The following is a 14,862-nucleotide window of genomic DNA, read 5'->3' on the forward strand; positions in this document are numbered from 1 at the left end:
TTCTTATTCCAAATTGATCCAGAAATTGGCGCAACTGCCTAACTAATATGCCAACAATTCTGGCACATCAAGTGCTGGCGCTCCTCCCTGCATAGATGAAGAACATGTGAGGATGGATAAGGAGAAGAAAATATCTCTAGTCTAATTGCTTCTTTTATTTTTGGAATATAAAAAAAAAACACTAAGGGAAAGGAGAGAAATTCTAAAGGGAAATGAAGAGAAATATGAGAAAGAGTGAAAAGAAAATGATTTTCTTCTCTTGCTTATCGAGAGAAATGTTATCTCCTCCCTGTGGTCTCTTCCAAAACTTCCCACCACCACATAGATTACGACCAAACTAGGCAAGAGACATGTTTTGATTTTCTCTACTTGTCTCTTCCAATCCCTTGCTTCCTCGACTTTTGAAGCAGAGTACTAACCGCACAGTCCAAACCAAATACATAGAAAACAATGTAGAATACTACATCATCAAATGATAAAAGATAAGACACCAACCTTTTGTCTCTACTGGTTCCTTGCAAATTGATTTATGGAGAAAGACAATAGATTAATCACATGGATCAACATACCTATAAAAAAATCACATGGATCAACACCAAGAAATACAAATGTGAGAAAAGACAACACATAATGGTGAAGGAATCGCAATAGAAGGAAAGAACTAAAAGATTTAAAATAGAAAAAGCCACTTTCCGTGCCTGATGAGTCAAACAAACCCAAGCCTAACCTCCCGTCATGACCAAAAACTACTCATGTGTACCATTTAACACAAGTTGAATATGAAAAGAAACCATCAAACATATGACTTAATCCCACAAGCAAAATAGAAATTCTAGAAATCATCAGCGTCAAGAAAATATCTAGCAATATGTACCACCTAAAGAGACAGAGTAGTACTTATCCTGAAAAGGAAATAGAATTGCACATACTGAATCATAGTACACAGTGTTCCTCATATAATAAGGGAGGGGTTGAGGCAGGGTAAGGTTTCAGTGTAAAACCATCTTGCTTAACAATGTGAATTCTAGCAGAGTCTTAAAAACAAAGAATCTTGCTTAAGAGTACTTCTCTTAAAACTTTAAAGAAAAGAAGAATGGAACTTGACTCCATCTCTGATGAATAAGATGTTTTTCTAGTAACAAGTTACTTAAATTATTGTTGTTTTAGAGAGGAGAAAACTAGCTTATTATTGAAAATCCTTTGTGACTGTCACAGAGTAGCAGCTCATGGCTGCTAGCCCAAACAGATGATTCATCAAAACCAAACACCTACCATATTTCTTCAAACTACTTTTTAGAGAGATACCTTAACCTTGAAGATGTTCATAAAAAGCTTAAGGTGCTTCACTTAGTTCCTATTCTTGGTTCCTTGATAATTAATAAAGAGTATTTCAAAAGTCAAGTGTATTTATAGTTTAAAGAATAATGTAGCACCTCGCCCATTTAAAAAACATTATGCTAAAGAACACGCTAAAGATGAAAATGGACGGAAGAGTGGAAGAACAAGTTAAAGAAAGCAAAGGAAACTTGCCTGTTACCTGTCAGAGGTAGCTGCATATACCATATGGGGACTCCAAACTGATCTCATGGAAGGAAAATTCCCCTTAAAAGGAACAGCCCACAAGAATATAAATGAGAAATCATTATTCGGCGCACGTGAAGATCTAGTTGTGGACATGCTTGACTGAACAAACATATGGAATAGAATCACAAATAGCTGGAACTTCTTCATTTGTTGTCTGTTCTATCAAGTCCCTCTAGCAGAAATGTATATGTCTGGGAACTAAGCCGAGAACCATTTTTCTCCATAATATCCAACAACTCAGAACATCTATCTACAAGTCCCCTCTTAAGTAAGCCATCAATTAGAAGCTTCCAAGCTACTTCATCATTATTGTACCCACAATCAAGAAGTTGAAAGAAGGCTGCCTTAGCTTTATCATTGTTCCCATTATCATACAACCCACATATAAGGAGCTTGTACGACTCTAAGCGTGGTAAGAAACCTTGTGTAAGCATAGTGTCAAGAAATCTTGTTGCATCCTCATACATTCTCAACTTGCAACAACAATTTACCATTGAGGTGTACATACCTTCAGAAGCAGACATTCCGCAACTCTGCATATGATCAAGTAACCTCGAAGCCTCCTCAAGACGTCCTTCTCTACAGAGACCAATAGCAAGCGAACTAAAACAGTTTGTATTAGGAGGACATCCATGTTCCTCCATTTTATCTAAGAGTTTAAGCAAAGTTTCATATTTTACTACTTTCCACACATCAGCAATATTAATGGAACTGGCCTCTATTTTGAGATCAAGTCCTCCTTGGGACAAATGTTTAATCAAAATAGAATAGGTGTAATGAGAAGGTTCATATCCAGAGTCAAACATACATTTTAGCATATCAAAGGCTCGATTTAATAATCCTGCACGACCATAACCATCAATCATTACTGTATAGGTCATCAAATCTGGCCTAATTCCCGCCTCTGCCATCTTAGCCATCACATCTTCCGCTTCTTTCAATTTACCTTCATTGTGATATGCAACTAGAAATGAAGTGTAAATGCAGACATCCGGCTTATGTCCCCTAGATATCATTAAACTAAAAACTTGGTCAGCATGGTCAAAGGCACATTCTTTTAATAGTTGCTCAATCAAAATACTGTAGGATTCGATTGTGGGTTCTACACCACTTTCTGCCATGCTTTCAAGTAATTGTGCTGCTTCTAGTTGCTTACCCTGTTTACACAACCCGTTAATCAGCACATTATAAGTACATGCGTTTGGGGAGCAACCTTCCTCGATCATCTTCTTAAATAATGTGAAGGCAAAATCAAATTTTTCAGCGTTGCAATGTCCATCAATTAGAGCAGTGTACATTGCAACATTAACCTTTATACCCTTCTCTTTCAGAGAACTAAAAATGGTGTTAGCTTCTTCAACTCTACCTCTTTCACATAAGCCATCAACTAATGTACCATAACTCCACTCATCAGGAGCTAATCCATTCTCCTCCATCAATCTAAGCAACCTAAATGCACTATCTATTTCACCCTCTTTACACTGTCCATGAACTAACAAGTTAAAAGTGACATTACTAGGAGATAGTTTGCGCTCAAGCATCTTATCAAGTAGTGACATTGCCTTATGCACCTTTTTCGCCCTACAAAAGCCAGAAATCAATTCATTGTATGTACGTACATTCGGGAGACAACTTTTCGATTCCATTGTGTCTAAAATACTTAATGCAACATCAACCAAACCTTTCTTACAGTATCCATCAATCAGAGCATTGTATGTCACCACACTCGGAACTAGCCCCTTTTCCGACATAACATTTAGTAACTCTCTTGCTTCGTCAAGCTTAGAGTCTTTACACAAACCATCGATGAAAACAGTGTAAGTATGAACATTGGGCTCACAACCTTTCTCCCTCATCTCATCAAACAAACTCAATGCCTCTACCCTCCTATCCAACCGACACAACGCATCAATGAGAATTGTATATGTCCGGACATTTGGAGAACAACCATCATCTGCCATTTCCAAAAACAGCTTCATCGCTTCATTAATCCTCCTCGTTTCACACAATCCATGAATCAAATTATTGTACGAAACCACATTTCTTTGACAACCCTTTATCTGCATTTCCCTAAAAACCTTAAAAGCACTATTTACATCCTTTCTCCTACAATGACCCAATATAAACGACGTGTACGTATGTGTATCCGGCATCAAACCAGCTTGAAAAATCTTACTCAAATAAACCTCAGCCTCAACTACATTACCCAATTTACAATAACCATTAATCATCGTATTAAAAGTATAAACATCAGGTTTAATCATATCACTCAACATCTCATTATACACACATTTCATATCATCAACCATAACAAACCGTGATAACGCCATCAACAATGTATTATAACCCCACCCATTAAGCTTAAACCTAAACCCATCTTCACATTTATTCATCTCCCGCACAAAACCCATCACAAAAACGACATCCTCAGTTGTTCCACATGATTTAATCATAGAAAGTCTCGTTTTTTCCGCGACCTGAAAAAGCTTATTGGAAATCAAAATACGCAAAAGGGGTGCATAAGATTGAACGCTGGGTTTGAATGAGGGTATCCGGGAGAGGTAATCAAAGAAGGAAAACGCGATATGGGGGTTAAGATTTGGGTTTTGTGAGAGGAAAGAAGAGAGACGAGAAGGGGAAAGTGAAGGAATTAGATTCTTGAGAGATGGGTGTTTTTGCCAATTTGGGTGTGAAAGGAGATTGAGAAGCTGAGAAGAAAGGGGGTCAATGGAAATGGGTTCTGATTCTTCTGGTGACAAAATGGATGAAGGAGAAGAAGAAGAAGAAGAAGAAGCTACAGAAAATGGGAAAGATTTGATTAAGGAGAAGAAAAGAGAAATCGACTGACCTGAACGAAATGGAAATGGAGTAGGCAACGCCGTCCATTGTATCATTGTCTTGGAAAATCGATTCCAAGAAGGAAGAAGAAGAGAGAAGAGATCAAGTTTGGGTATTCATGGAGCTAAACAGAGCGGCGATTTGGCTGTGGCAATACTTTTTTTCTTGCTGAGTGACAGAGGCGGACTCCAGTGATAGTACGATGACATTAGAGGGGGTGAAGTTGCAAATTGAAGAAAAATAAACACAAAAATAACCACTTTTAGGACCCAATTTAGGGTTTGGCCAAAAAAATTCTAAATTTTAACCACATTTTGAAGATCTTTGGTTGAATGGGATGTGATATATTATCGTATCTGTATCGAACTTATGTCGTTAGAGGTATAAGTTCAGTTTCAGAATGTTATGTTTATATCTTAAGAAGTTCTTAATCCATATATCACAAGTTATATTTTACATAGCTTTTATCGAACGTATTTTCGATAGCAGGGGCGGATCTAGAAAATGTCGAGGAGTTCACCCGAACTTTCTCCGCAAAAAATTACATTTATATATTGATTTTGAACCTCCTAAATATAAGATTAGACGTTGACTTAGTTGTTCAGGAATTCAAAATCATTACTCTCTTTTTATCAAACCCCCTTAATGAAAGTTCTAGATCCGCCACTGCTCGATAGAGACATAAATTTAGTTTCAAACCCTACAAGATTTTGCCTTAAGAGAGAAAACTTATTCCAACAAAAAATTCTAATCGATAATGCTGAAGTTCTCTAAACTTAAGCCTGAAAGATATAGAAGTTTTATAAATGTGTATTGTGAATTAGATATCGCACAACTTATTTAATGCGAAATTAGATCAAAATTAAAATTACTTAGTCTATAATTTAAAGGACAAAAATTAAAAATTGTCTTAAATAGGTCAATTATGCAAAAACTTGCCTTATGATTATGCCCTTCGTCAAGCCCACAATCTTCTCTGGATCTGAACTTTAACGTGAACATTAGGGCCCAACAGAAATATTGGGCTTTAAAATGAAACGGCCCTTAACTATAAATGTCAATCTACTTAAAGTTCTAGCAATTTTGGGAAGGAAAAATTACGTGAATAAATACATTTTTAAAAATAATTACTGATTTTAGTGATATTTTTTGTTTATTACTATTTATAGAAATATTGTGATAAATCTGTAATATGTATTAAAAGTGAATTATGTATACAATATATTTGAATTATAATTGTTTTTTGAAATATATTATGTTTCTTTGGTAAAAAATTGTTACATTGTATTATAAGTTTTTTAAAATGTGTGATAAATGTATTATCCATCATTAAAATTTTTATTATATTTGAATAATAAATTTATCTTTGTAATATGTATTAAACTTGTATCATAAATGAATTAAAAGTGGTCAAGTGAAAAAAATGTTATTGCTATAAATGGTAAATATTTTTTATTATAGTATATTTATGTAAACATCAATAATTTTGGAGTTAATTACTTAGATATCCTCTAAATTTATAATATTTTCTTATTAAAATTTAGTGTGTTCAGATACGTCCAAATCCATGTATCTCGGGATAAATTGGCCAAAATTAGGTGTAATTTGTTCTAGATACATAGTATTCAAGTGAATTTGCATGTCTCTAGAATATATAGACAACAAAATTAGCTATTGCTCATGAATTCACATTCGACGGATACTAAATTTACTGGGGAAGGTTTTGATTCTTTGCAGCTTGGATCGCGATTGAAAACTCTCCGATAGGGGAAAGTCACTTGCTGGCCTTCGTCACACCTCGTTTGCCACTCTTCTATGTCTCTGTTATCCCATATACATGTGAATCACATTCAAACATACATATACTATATCTATAGGTATCTGGTGTGACTTGCATGTATCCGTCATACATAACTCTCTCTCCCCATCTCGCTCGTCTCTATCACTATATTTGTATATCTCATAGTAAAAATACATGTATCTAGGTGTATCTTCCTCAATATATGATAGAAATATTTAATTAATAGCAAGACACATAATTATTTTAAAATATATATATATAATACAGATGCATGTCTAATAATGTAGATTTCCTTATAAATTTCTCATAATAAATATCCTGTTTTTTTAGCATGCTTGTAATATACTTTTTATTATTCTTTTTCAAGAAATGTACTATCACCTCTCGAAATTAAAAATCCCTTAAGCCTAAAAAAAAAATCCAAAAATAATTGACACTTTGGAATCAAGATTTAAATTGGCAATTAATTCCAACTACACCAGTAATCAGAGACAAATTCAGAATTTTTCAAACATTTATGCACCAAGAAAAACGTATTAAGTGAGAATTGATTCTTAATCCTCATTCCTCAATGTCAAGAGCTCAACATTTAACCATGTGGAACATATAGACTTTTTATAGTGCGGGTGCAAAAATATAATAACATATAAATTTTAGAAAATATATACATAGAATATCTAATTTTACGAAGAGACCACGAATTTCATTGCCCTATTTTTTACCTTTAAATTCGCCATTACCGGCACAACATATATATATATAGGAAGAAGAATCAACATAATTATATTAAATATGAATAACTTAATAAACTTTATTGTATATTAATGATTTCTCTTTTTAATAAATGTTAAAAAACTAGAAACAGTTAAAACAATTGTCAAAGTAGTGTAATATTGTCTGTTCTTAAGTTTTATATAATTACAGAAACTAATACTGTATAAATGGAAAACATATTGGTGATACACCAAAAAAAAAAAGCATAAATTTGCATAATGAATAGATAAGGTAGCTGTCAACCCTTTAACAAAAAATATAAAAATATGAAATTATAATATATGAAAAAATTTATTGTGCTTTGCTGTTTAATCTTATAATTAATAATATTCAAATACATTTTAATTATGGATAATTAACCATATTGTATCACATGTTATGAACCTTTTCGATATAATTTGTACATTTAAATTAAAAAGTACATCCAAAAGGGCAAAAGAAAGAAAAATAATTATGATTATGGTATCACCATAATTTCCTCGTGGATATTCCAATATCCAAATGATTTCTGTATATTATTTTCTCAATTTTAATTAGGTGTATACCACATATGATTAGATATTATATTATAAATTATTATAAAATTAATCAGATCCTATATTCACTATTGATTGCTGACTAAGCCTTTAAAGTACATAACATACATAGTATTGGGACAAATGTGATATATACTTTTAACAAATGGATCTACAAATAGCCTTCCTGGGTTTAACCTAATTTGTTATCTGATATCTGTTATCGATATAGAATAATAAATATTTTATAAAATTAGTTAAGATATGTGTGAGTTTATTTAGACACACCACGTACAATTATAAAGAAATGGATCATATGAAAAGTTATAATAGAAGATGGAATTGTATTAGGAGATAATATTTGGTAGTATGCATGTGATTTGTAATTTTATTTGCATATTGTTTAGAAAAAGAAAAAAACTACTTGTATGAGATTTCAGTTTTGTCCTTATTATTAACAATATAGATAGATTGGACAAAAATTAAAATAAAAGAATAAAATAGAGATCTTATAATAAAAGTGGGTGAGTCATTATCTTGTTCTTCTTTGTCATTTATACTTCTTTTTTTAAAAAATAAAAAAATTAAGTGGTCATCCTCAAAGTCACTAATTGCCAATGTTATGATGCTAACTAATTTTTGATAAACTCATTTACCAAGAATTACCCTACCTCTAAAATAACTAATTATTTATCTTTCTAGATTAGTTAATGTGAAACACTACAATCAAAATAGTTTACTGTTGTCAATAAATATGCACATTAACAGCGAGGGTTAAAAAGTCTTTATTGATATTAATTAATTATTATTTGATTTAATATCACTATTGACTTAAGCAATATTTACAAAGAATACTAAAATATTATTGACACTAGCTAGTAATTGTCTCTAAAAAAATATATTGAACGATAATTAAGTTATTATCATAATTAATGACTCCTAAAATCATTTTTTAATATAGTAAAAGCATAACATATTTGTACATAAAGCCACAAAATACTTGATGAAATCAAACCTAATTAAGATTCGAAGTCATCTAGTCTTTATTAGAATCCAATTAAGAATTAAAATCCAAAAAAAAAGATGATAATATGTACTGATAACTACCCACTACTATTAATCAAAAGCATAAGAATGAATTTTATAAGGTATTTTTATAAGTTTATATGGTACTAAATGAGTGCTTTTGGACTAGATAATAACATAGCTAGCTCAAAAAATAAATTTATAAGGNATATATATATATATATATAAATAATTACTTAATTGATATATATATATATATATATACATATCAAGTATTATATAATCCTATATATATACGTTCAAAATTTGTTGACTTAACTATTTGACGAGTTAGAAAAATTCAAAAAAGCTAGCTAAGTCAAATTAGTAAAGTACAATAAGAATGGAATAATTTCAATATTGTATAATTAGTTTAAATAGAATTGTTTATTATACATGTATAGGTATACAAAGTAATCTATCTATGAAAATTAGAATTTTAAAAACCTAATATTTATACCTATAATAATGTTATATGTATTCTATATGAAGATGTATCTATGTTCATCTCTGTCCATGTTCATTATAATCTATAACAATAAGCAAATGCAACCTCTATACCATAAAGAAATATTTCATTTTATTTATCTATTTTAACCAATCAAATGATTTTTATTATTTTTCTAACCATACTATTCTTAGAATTAAATAATTATATAAAATAATAAAGTTTAATTTAGAGTTTCAAAATATCATTAATAATGTCAGTTTAGTAAAATATATCAAAAAAAAAGTATTGAAAACATTTCTAAATTCGACATGAATTACTAGTTTCATCCTTAAACTATTGATAGTCTTAAAAATATACTTTTACTTAATAATTAAACTTAGCACCTCCGATCTTGTAACAGGAGTGAAATACATCCTTAAATTCTCGTCAATTTTAGGTGTGTTTTCAACAATTCTCGCGATTTTTTTTAAGAGTCATACTCTTAGAAGAGTTTGAGACCACTTGTTATGTCATGTGGCAGATTGGGTTGTATCCAAGGTGCATCTAAGTTTTGTTAATGAAGTATAAAAGTGTTTTTAAAATCATCAATAATTAGGGAAGAAAACTAAAAATATGCGTCAAATTTAAGAATGTTTTCAATACTTCTATCATACATCAAATAATATAAAACGGAGGAAATATTAAAAACCAAAAATAACTAGGAACTTGTAGTAAATCAGTGCAAAGTTTTTCACACTTTTTTATTTTTACAGCTTTCCATCTAGTAAAAAAGGAAAAATGACGTAGAATAGCAAATATTTAGCTTATATTAGGTAGTATAGTTATAGTCTAAGAGAATTATAATTCACATGTATAATTTTTTTAATTATAGCTTTTCGTTTTTTATCTGAATAATTCATCTGATACAAATGTATAATTTGATTCCTGATTGTATAAATTCATAATTTTGTGTATACTTATTCTAGCTATTTTTATACGAAAAATTCATAATAAATTGTCTTATTTCTATATTGGCAAGCGAAATATACAAACTGAGTTCTGAAAAATTCTTAAATGTATAAATATAGAATTTGTATAAACTTACTATATTTGTATATTCGCAAGCGAAATATACAAACAGACAGAAATATAGAAATTACAACCTTTATAGCGAACAAAATTATAGTTATAGAGCGTAATTATCGAAATTATAGTTATACAACATTATTATGTCTATTATGACTGTTATTTCTAAAATTTACCTTGAACATTAAAGGGTATTGAGCATTACCATAGCAACACATTAATACGTCAGAAAAAGCAAAGAATGTCTCCATTATATTTCGAAATTTCTGAAGAAAAAACAGTTTTTAAGTTCATTTCAATTAATATAGTTCAGATCCAAGTAAAATCCCAGTCAGCCAAAAAAAAAAAAAAAGAGGGAGAATTAATTTTTAAAAAATTGTCCTTGAAAGATCTAAGAAGAGACACATAATCATGTGTAAATGAATAAAAAAAACTCCACACTACTTTTATAGCCAACTATAAATAATTACACTTAGCTTTGTTGACATATAGTGCACTCTAGCTCAATAATTTCTGCTCCATAACAACACTTAGCCATAATTTTCCAAATTAATCATCCATTATTTTCAATGGATTTTCCAAAGAAAATGAAGGAAAAAATTGTGGAAATTGTGAAGAAAACAATGAAAATTGGAAAAGATGATCCAAGAAAAATTTGGCATGCATTTAAAGTGGGATTGGCACTCACTTTAATTTCATTGTTTTACTATTATAGGCCTCTTTATGATGGCTTTGGACAATCAGCTATCTGGGCTGTTTTAACTGTGGTTGTTGTATTTGAATTTACTGCAGGCAAGTTCTTAACTTTAATTCTCCTTTTTTTTCGCGACAATTTTAATGTCTAAGTCAGTTTATACGCATTTTAATTAATTTTATGAGATACGTGTAATTTTATCTAGTAAAACTTGAATAAATGAATAATTGTGGTGTTCAGAGTCAGTTTTTCGATTCTAGAAATGCTAATTGTTTATTTATTTTGTTATTTTTCAGGTGCAACTTTGTGCAAGTGTTTAAATAGAGGTTTTGCCACATTAACAGCTGGGGCATTAGGTGTTGGAGCAAAATATTTTGCTGACTTATTTGGGAAAGAAGGGGAACCCATTGTTTTGGGTATTTTGGTCTTTACACTAGGTATATTATGCAAGTCAAAGCATATTATATAGTCCATAATTAGCTTCATGAAGTAATAATAATTAGGAGAAAATATAAAGTAACTTCAATCTCATTTCACCAAAAAAAAAAAATATGGATGGTTCACAAAACAATTAATAATCATATATATAAATGACATAAATACTTTTCTATGCATATTATCTATATTGTACTATCAATATATTTTTATGCATAAATTTATGTTTCACATTAAAAATATTGAGTTCAGAGCAATACTTACATCGAAGAGTAATATCAAAAAAAAAAAAGAGTTTAATTTTAATCGTAATTAAATGATCGATGTTCAACTCAACTTCAAATACTGAAATATGAAAGTTTAACCATCAACGTTACATACATTCAATTTTTCAATTATATATATTTTTTTTATATTTACTTAATTATATTTTCAAACGTACGATACAGGTGCACTAGGTACATTTACGAGATTTTTCCCACACATGAAGAGGAGATATGACTATGGAATTTTGATATTTGTGTTAACCTTCAGTATGGTGACTGTGTCTGGTTATCGTGTGGACAAAATATTAGAATTGGCTCATCAACGTTTGTCAACCATTCTTATTGGAGCTGCTACATGCATGATTGTATCTTTGATTGTTTGTCCTGTTTGGGCTGGTGAAGATCTTCATAAACTTATTTATACTCATCTTGAAAAACTTGCAAACTTCTTAGAAGGTTAGTGAATCTCCCACTTCATTCTTTTCGTTCGTTCTATCGAGGATGTTTGATAAAATTAAAACGATACAAAGAGGAGTAGTAAAGAAATAGTAACACATAATTTTCTTTTTGTGTGATACATGAGGGGCAAAACAAAATAAAAGGACTAATAAATATATTTACATTTTTCTTTTTTGGCAGGTTTTGGAAATGAATATTTCATAAATTCAGAGAATGATGAAATTGTGAAGCCCTCTAATGAAGGATTCCTTGGAGCCTACAAAACAGTCCTTAATTCTAAAGCCACTGAAGAAGCTTTGGTAAGTAAAACAAAAATAATATGTTATAGTTTTTATAAAGGAACAAGGACAGATATATTTTTAAATTATCGTAAATGGTATGTCGATATCCTTCATAACACTTTAGAACATTGAAACTCCTGTCGTCCAAAAACTAGAGCATATATACAGTTTATACTAACGGAAGTACATGTTTCATAATCCTATCCACCGATCCGTCATCGGACCGATGGATAAGATTGCGCCACATGTTTCTATTTAGTCTTTCGTTAGAGTAAGGACATATACGCTCTAGTTTTTGAACGATGGGGCACCAATGTCCTAAAAGTACGACGGAAGGTATCTGCATACCATTTATGATAGTTTAAAGATTAATCTGTCCTTTTTCCCTTTTTATAATCGAGAAATCACTAAAGTTTTTCATAACTCGTAAAATACATCTAACCCACACATCACGTGTTATTTTATTTAGGCAAATTTTGCATGGTGGGAGCCTGGTCATGGATCTTTCAGGCTACGTCATCCATGGAAGCAATATTTGAAAATTGGTGTGCTTGCTAGAGAATGTGCATGCCATCTTCAAGCACTTAGTGGTTACTTTAATTCCAAGCCTCAGGTATATTATATAATATTATTATTTTTATTTAATCATATTAAAATTAATTACTATTTTTTTTCACTAAATTAAAAATAATAATATATTAAAAAAAAGTCTTACACAATTGTGAAGTGTAAGACTTTATAAAGTGATTTCATTCCTTCCCCGAAATAGAGTTAGTGAAGAATATTCTGACAAATAAAAGGAATTATTGAAAGAATATTCTCAATTCTCTTACTTAGTTTGAATTTATTTATGTGTCATATTTTTTTAAACTTGCTTCATCGTCAAAATTATTTAAAATAATTTTACTTTATTTAAAAAGAAATATTTAATCATAAAAATTTAATTTCGATTTTTGGGAAATACCATGCTTTCAAATTCATTTCACTTTTAAAATTATATTTTAATATATTTGAACATTGTTCCAAATATTTTTTCGTAAAAAGTATAACCAAATTCGATTATAACACTGTATATTATGAAACTATATATATATTGGAAATATATGATTGTGCAAATATTTTTTTTTAATTTTAATATTAATTATTAAATTTTAATTTATTTTTAGGTACCAAGTGAGTTCCAAAAGGAAATAGAAGAAGCATGCACAAAAATGTGCATAGAGTCAAGTAAAGTGCTAAAAGAATTAGCATTTTCCATCAAAACCATGACGCAACCGTCGTCCTCCGCCGCAGAAATCCATCTCTGCCACTCAAAAACCGCCGTCGACGACTTCAAATCGATCCTCACCACCACCGAAACACTATTAATCTCCAACAAATTGGATCTATTGGAAATTTTTCCGGCGATTACGGTGGCGTCCGTACTCATTGACGTCATCAATTGCGTCGAAAAAATCTCCGAATCCGTTGAAGATCTATCGGTTCAAGCACATTTTAAAAAGGCGAAGAACGAGGAATTTTCTTCGTCGTCGCCGGAGAAACCGCCGCAGCAGCAGCACCAGTTGCTCCACCGAGGAATTGTTAAACCGGTTGTCGATGTAGACGATGCTGGTGGTAGTGATTTTGTTGCGATTGAGATTTGCGGTGGCGGAGAAGCGTCGGCGGGAAAGGCGGAGGTGAATCCGGTGGTGGTGAAAAACTGAGTGGTATTATTAGGAGGGGAAGTTTAAATGAACTTTTTGAGTAGTTAAAACTTTTCCTTTCTAAGTTTTTTTTTTCTCGTTAGTTTATATTATATTATTCGAATTTTTTAAAAATGACGCAAAATGAATGTTGAGTATTTCAAAAATTACTTATTTTTGAAAATTTCATCATGAGTGCGATATCATTTTTAAAAAATATTCGAGCAATATAGGATGTATATATGAATATGTAGCTTCTTGATAGGAGCAACTTTTTGTTATTTTTCTTTTTAATTATTTAAGTATTTTGGTCTCCATCTATTTCTTTTTGCAATCAGATATTCGGAAAATATGATTAGCCTGAAATATATGATTACCTTATATAATTAATTCTTGAAAAATTATAAGGATTCATAAAAAGTTAAATATCATTGTAAGTAATAATACAAAATAAATCCTCCGTTATGCTAGAAACGCATAGTTAACTATTTTAACTTAAACTAAATAAAAAAATAATAATAATAGGATATTGTATAGTAAATGAATTATTTTTTTTTTAATTAGAGCTCTCAGATTGAGTCAAAAATTCTTAATAAGAAATGCTTCTCTCGAAACTGTATGGGTCATAATTTTAAAATAATCAAATATTAATGCAAATATCAAACATTGAATGAACGAAAAAGAGAACAACAATAAAAATATAATATCCAATATAGAGAACTTTAAAATTAAAAAGTAAAAATACTAAGTCGGAGTAATAATGCCACTTTTGTTTATTTTTGTCTTCAATACTTCTTTGCTATGGCCAGACCTATTTACTAACTTAAAAAAGAGAAATATTAAAAAAATTAAAAAGAAAAAAAGAGAGATGGCTTCGTGCATGTGAAATTGCACGAGTTAGGAGAAGTAGAAATAGACCAAAATAAGAAGAATTAAGGGGGGGGGGGGGGGG

General features: G+C 30.5%; 2 protein-coding genes across 3 annotated transcripts; one reads left to right on the forward strand and one right to left on the reverse strand.

Moving 5' to 3' along the window:
* Positions 1 to 6: 6 nt before the first annotated feature.
* LOC107002148 (pentatricopeptide repeat-containing protein At5g65560) lies at positions 7 to 4,717 on the reverse strand. 2 transcript variants are annotated; one of them, XM_027912068.1, is made up of 4 exons: positions 4,433 to 4,716; positions 1,538 to 4,061; positions 496 to 569; positions 7 to 87 (listed from the first exon to the last, which is right to left on the reverse strand). In XM_027912068.1, the coding sequence occupies exon 2, from the start codon at positions 4,035 to 4,037 to the stop codon at positions 1,728 to 1,730; it is 2,310 nt and encodes a 769-aa protein (XP_027767869.1). In that variant the 5' UTR covers positions 4,038 to 4,061; positions 4,433 to 4,716; the 3' UTR covers positions 7 to 87; positions 496 to 569; positions 1,538 to 1,727. The 2 variants fall into 2 exon arrangements, with proteins under 2 accessions (XP_027767869.1, XP_027767868.1); XM_027912067.1 differs by having other exon boundaries at positions 1,538 to 4,717.
* A 5,945-nt stretch (positions 4,718 to 10,662) lies between these two features.
* LOC107001623 (aluminum-activated malate transporter 8) lies at positions 10,663 to 14,043 on the forward strand. The gene is made up of 6 exons (XM_015199596.2): positions 10,663 to 10,885; positions 11,084 to 11,224; positions 11,672 to 11,944; positions 12,128 to 12,246; positions 12,698 to 12,841; positions 13,395 to 14,043. Exons 1-6 carry the CDS (start codon positions 10,663 to 10,665, stop codon positions 13,929 to 13,931), a joined length of 1,437 nt encoding a protein of 478 aa, XP_015055082.1. The 3' UTR covers positions 13,932 to 14,043.
* The last annotated feature ends 819 nt before the right edge of the window (positions 14,044 to 14,862 follow it).

Source organism: Solanum pennellii, chromosome 10 (genome assembly GCF_001406875.1).
Source record: "Solanum pennellii chromosome 10, SPENNV200".
Taxonomy (NCBI): Eukaryota; Viridiplantae; Streptophyta; class Magnoliopsida; order Solanales; family Solanaceae; genus Solanum; species Solanum pennellii.

Coding starts and splice junctions, on each gene's coding strand:
- LOC107002148 (XM_027912067.1), bottom strand. CDS start 4,478: ATGATACAATGGACGGCGTTGCCTACTCCATTTCCATTTCGTTCAGGT.
- LOC107001623 (XM_015199596.2), top strand. CDS start 10,663: ATGGATTTTCCAAAGAAAATGAAGGAAAAAATTGTGGAAATTGTGAAG. Junction 10,886..11,083: donor TGTATTTGAATTTACTGCAG/GCAAGTTCTTAA, acceptor GTTATTTTTCAG/GTGCAACTTTGTGCAAGTGT. Junction 12,247..12,697: donor AAGCCACTGAAGAAGCTTTG/GTAAGTAAAACA, acceptor TATTTTATTTAG/GCAAATTTTGCATGGTGGGA.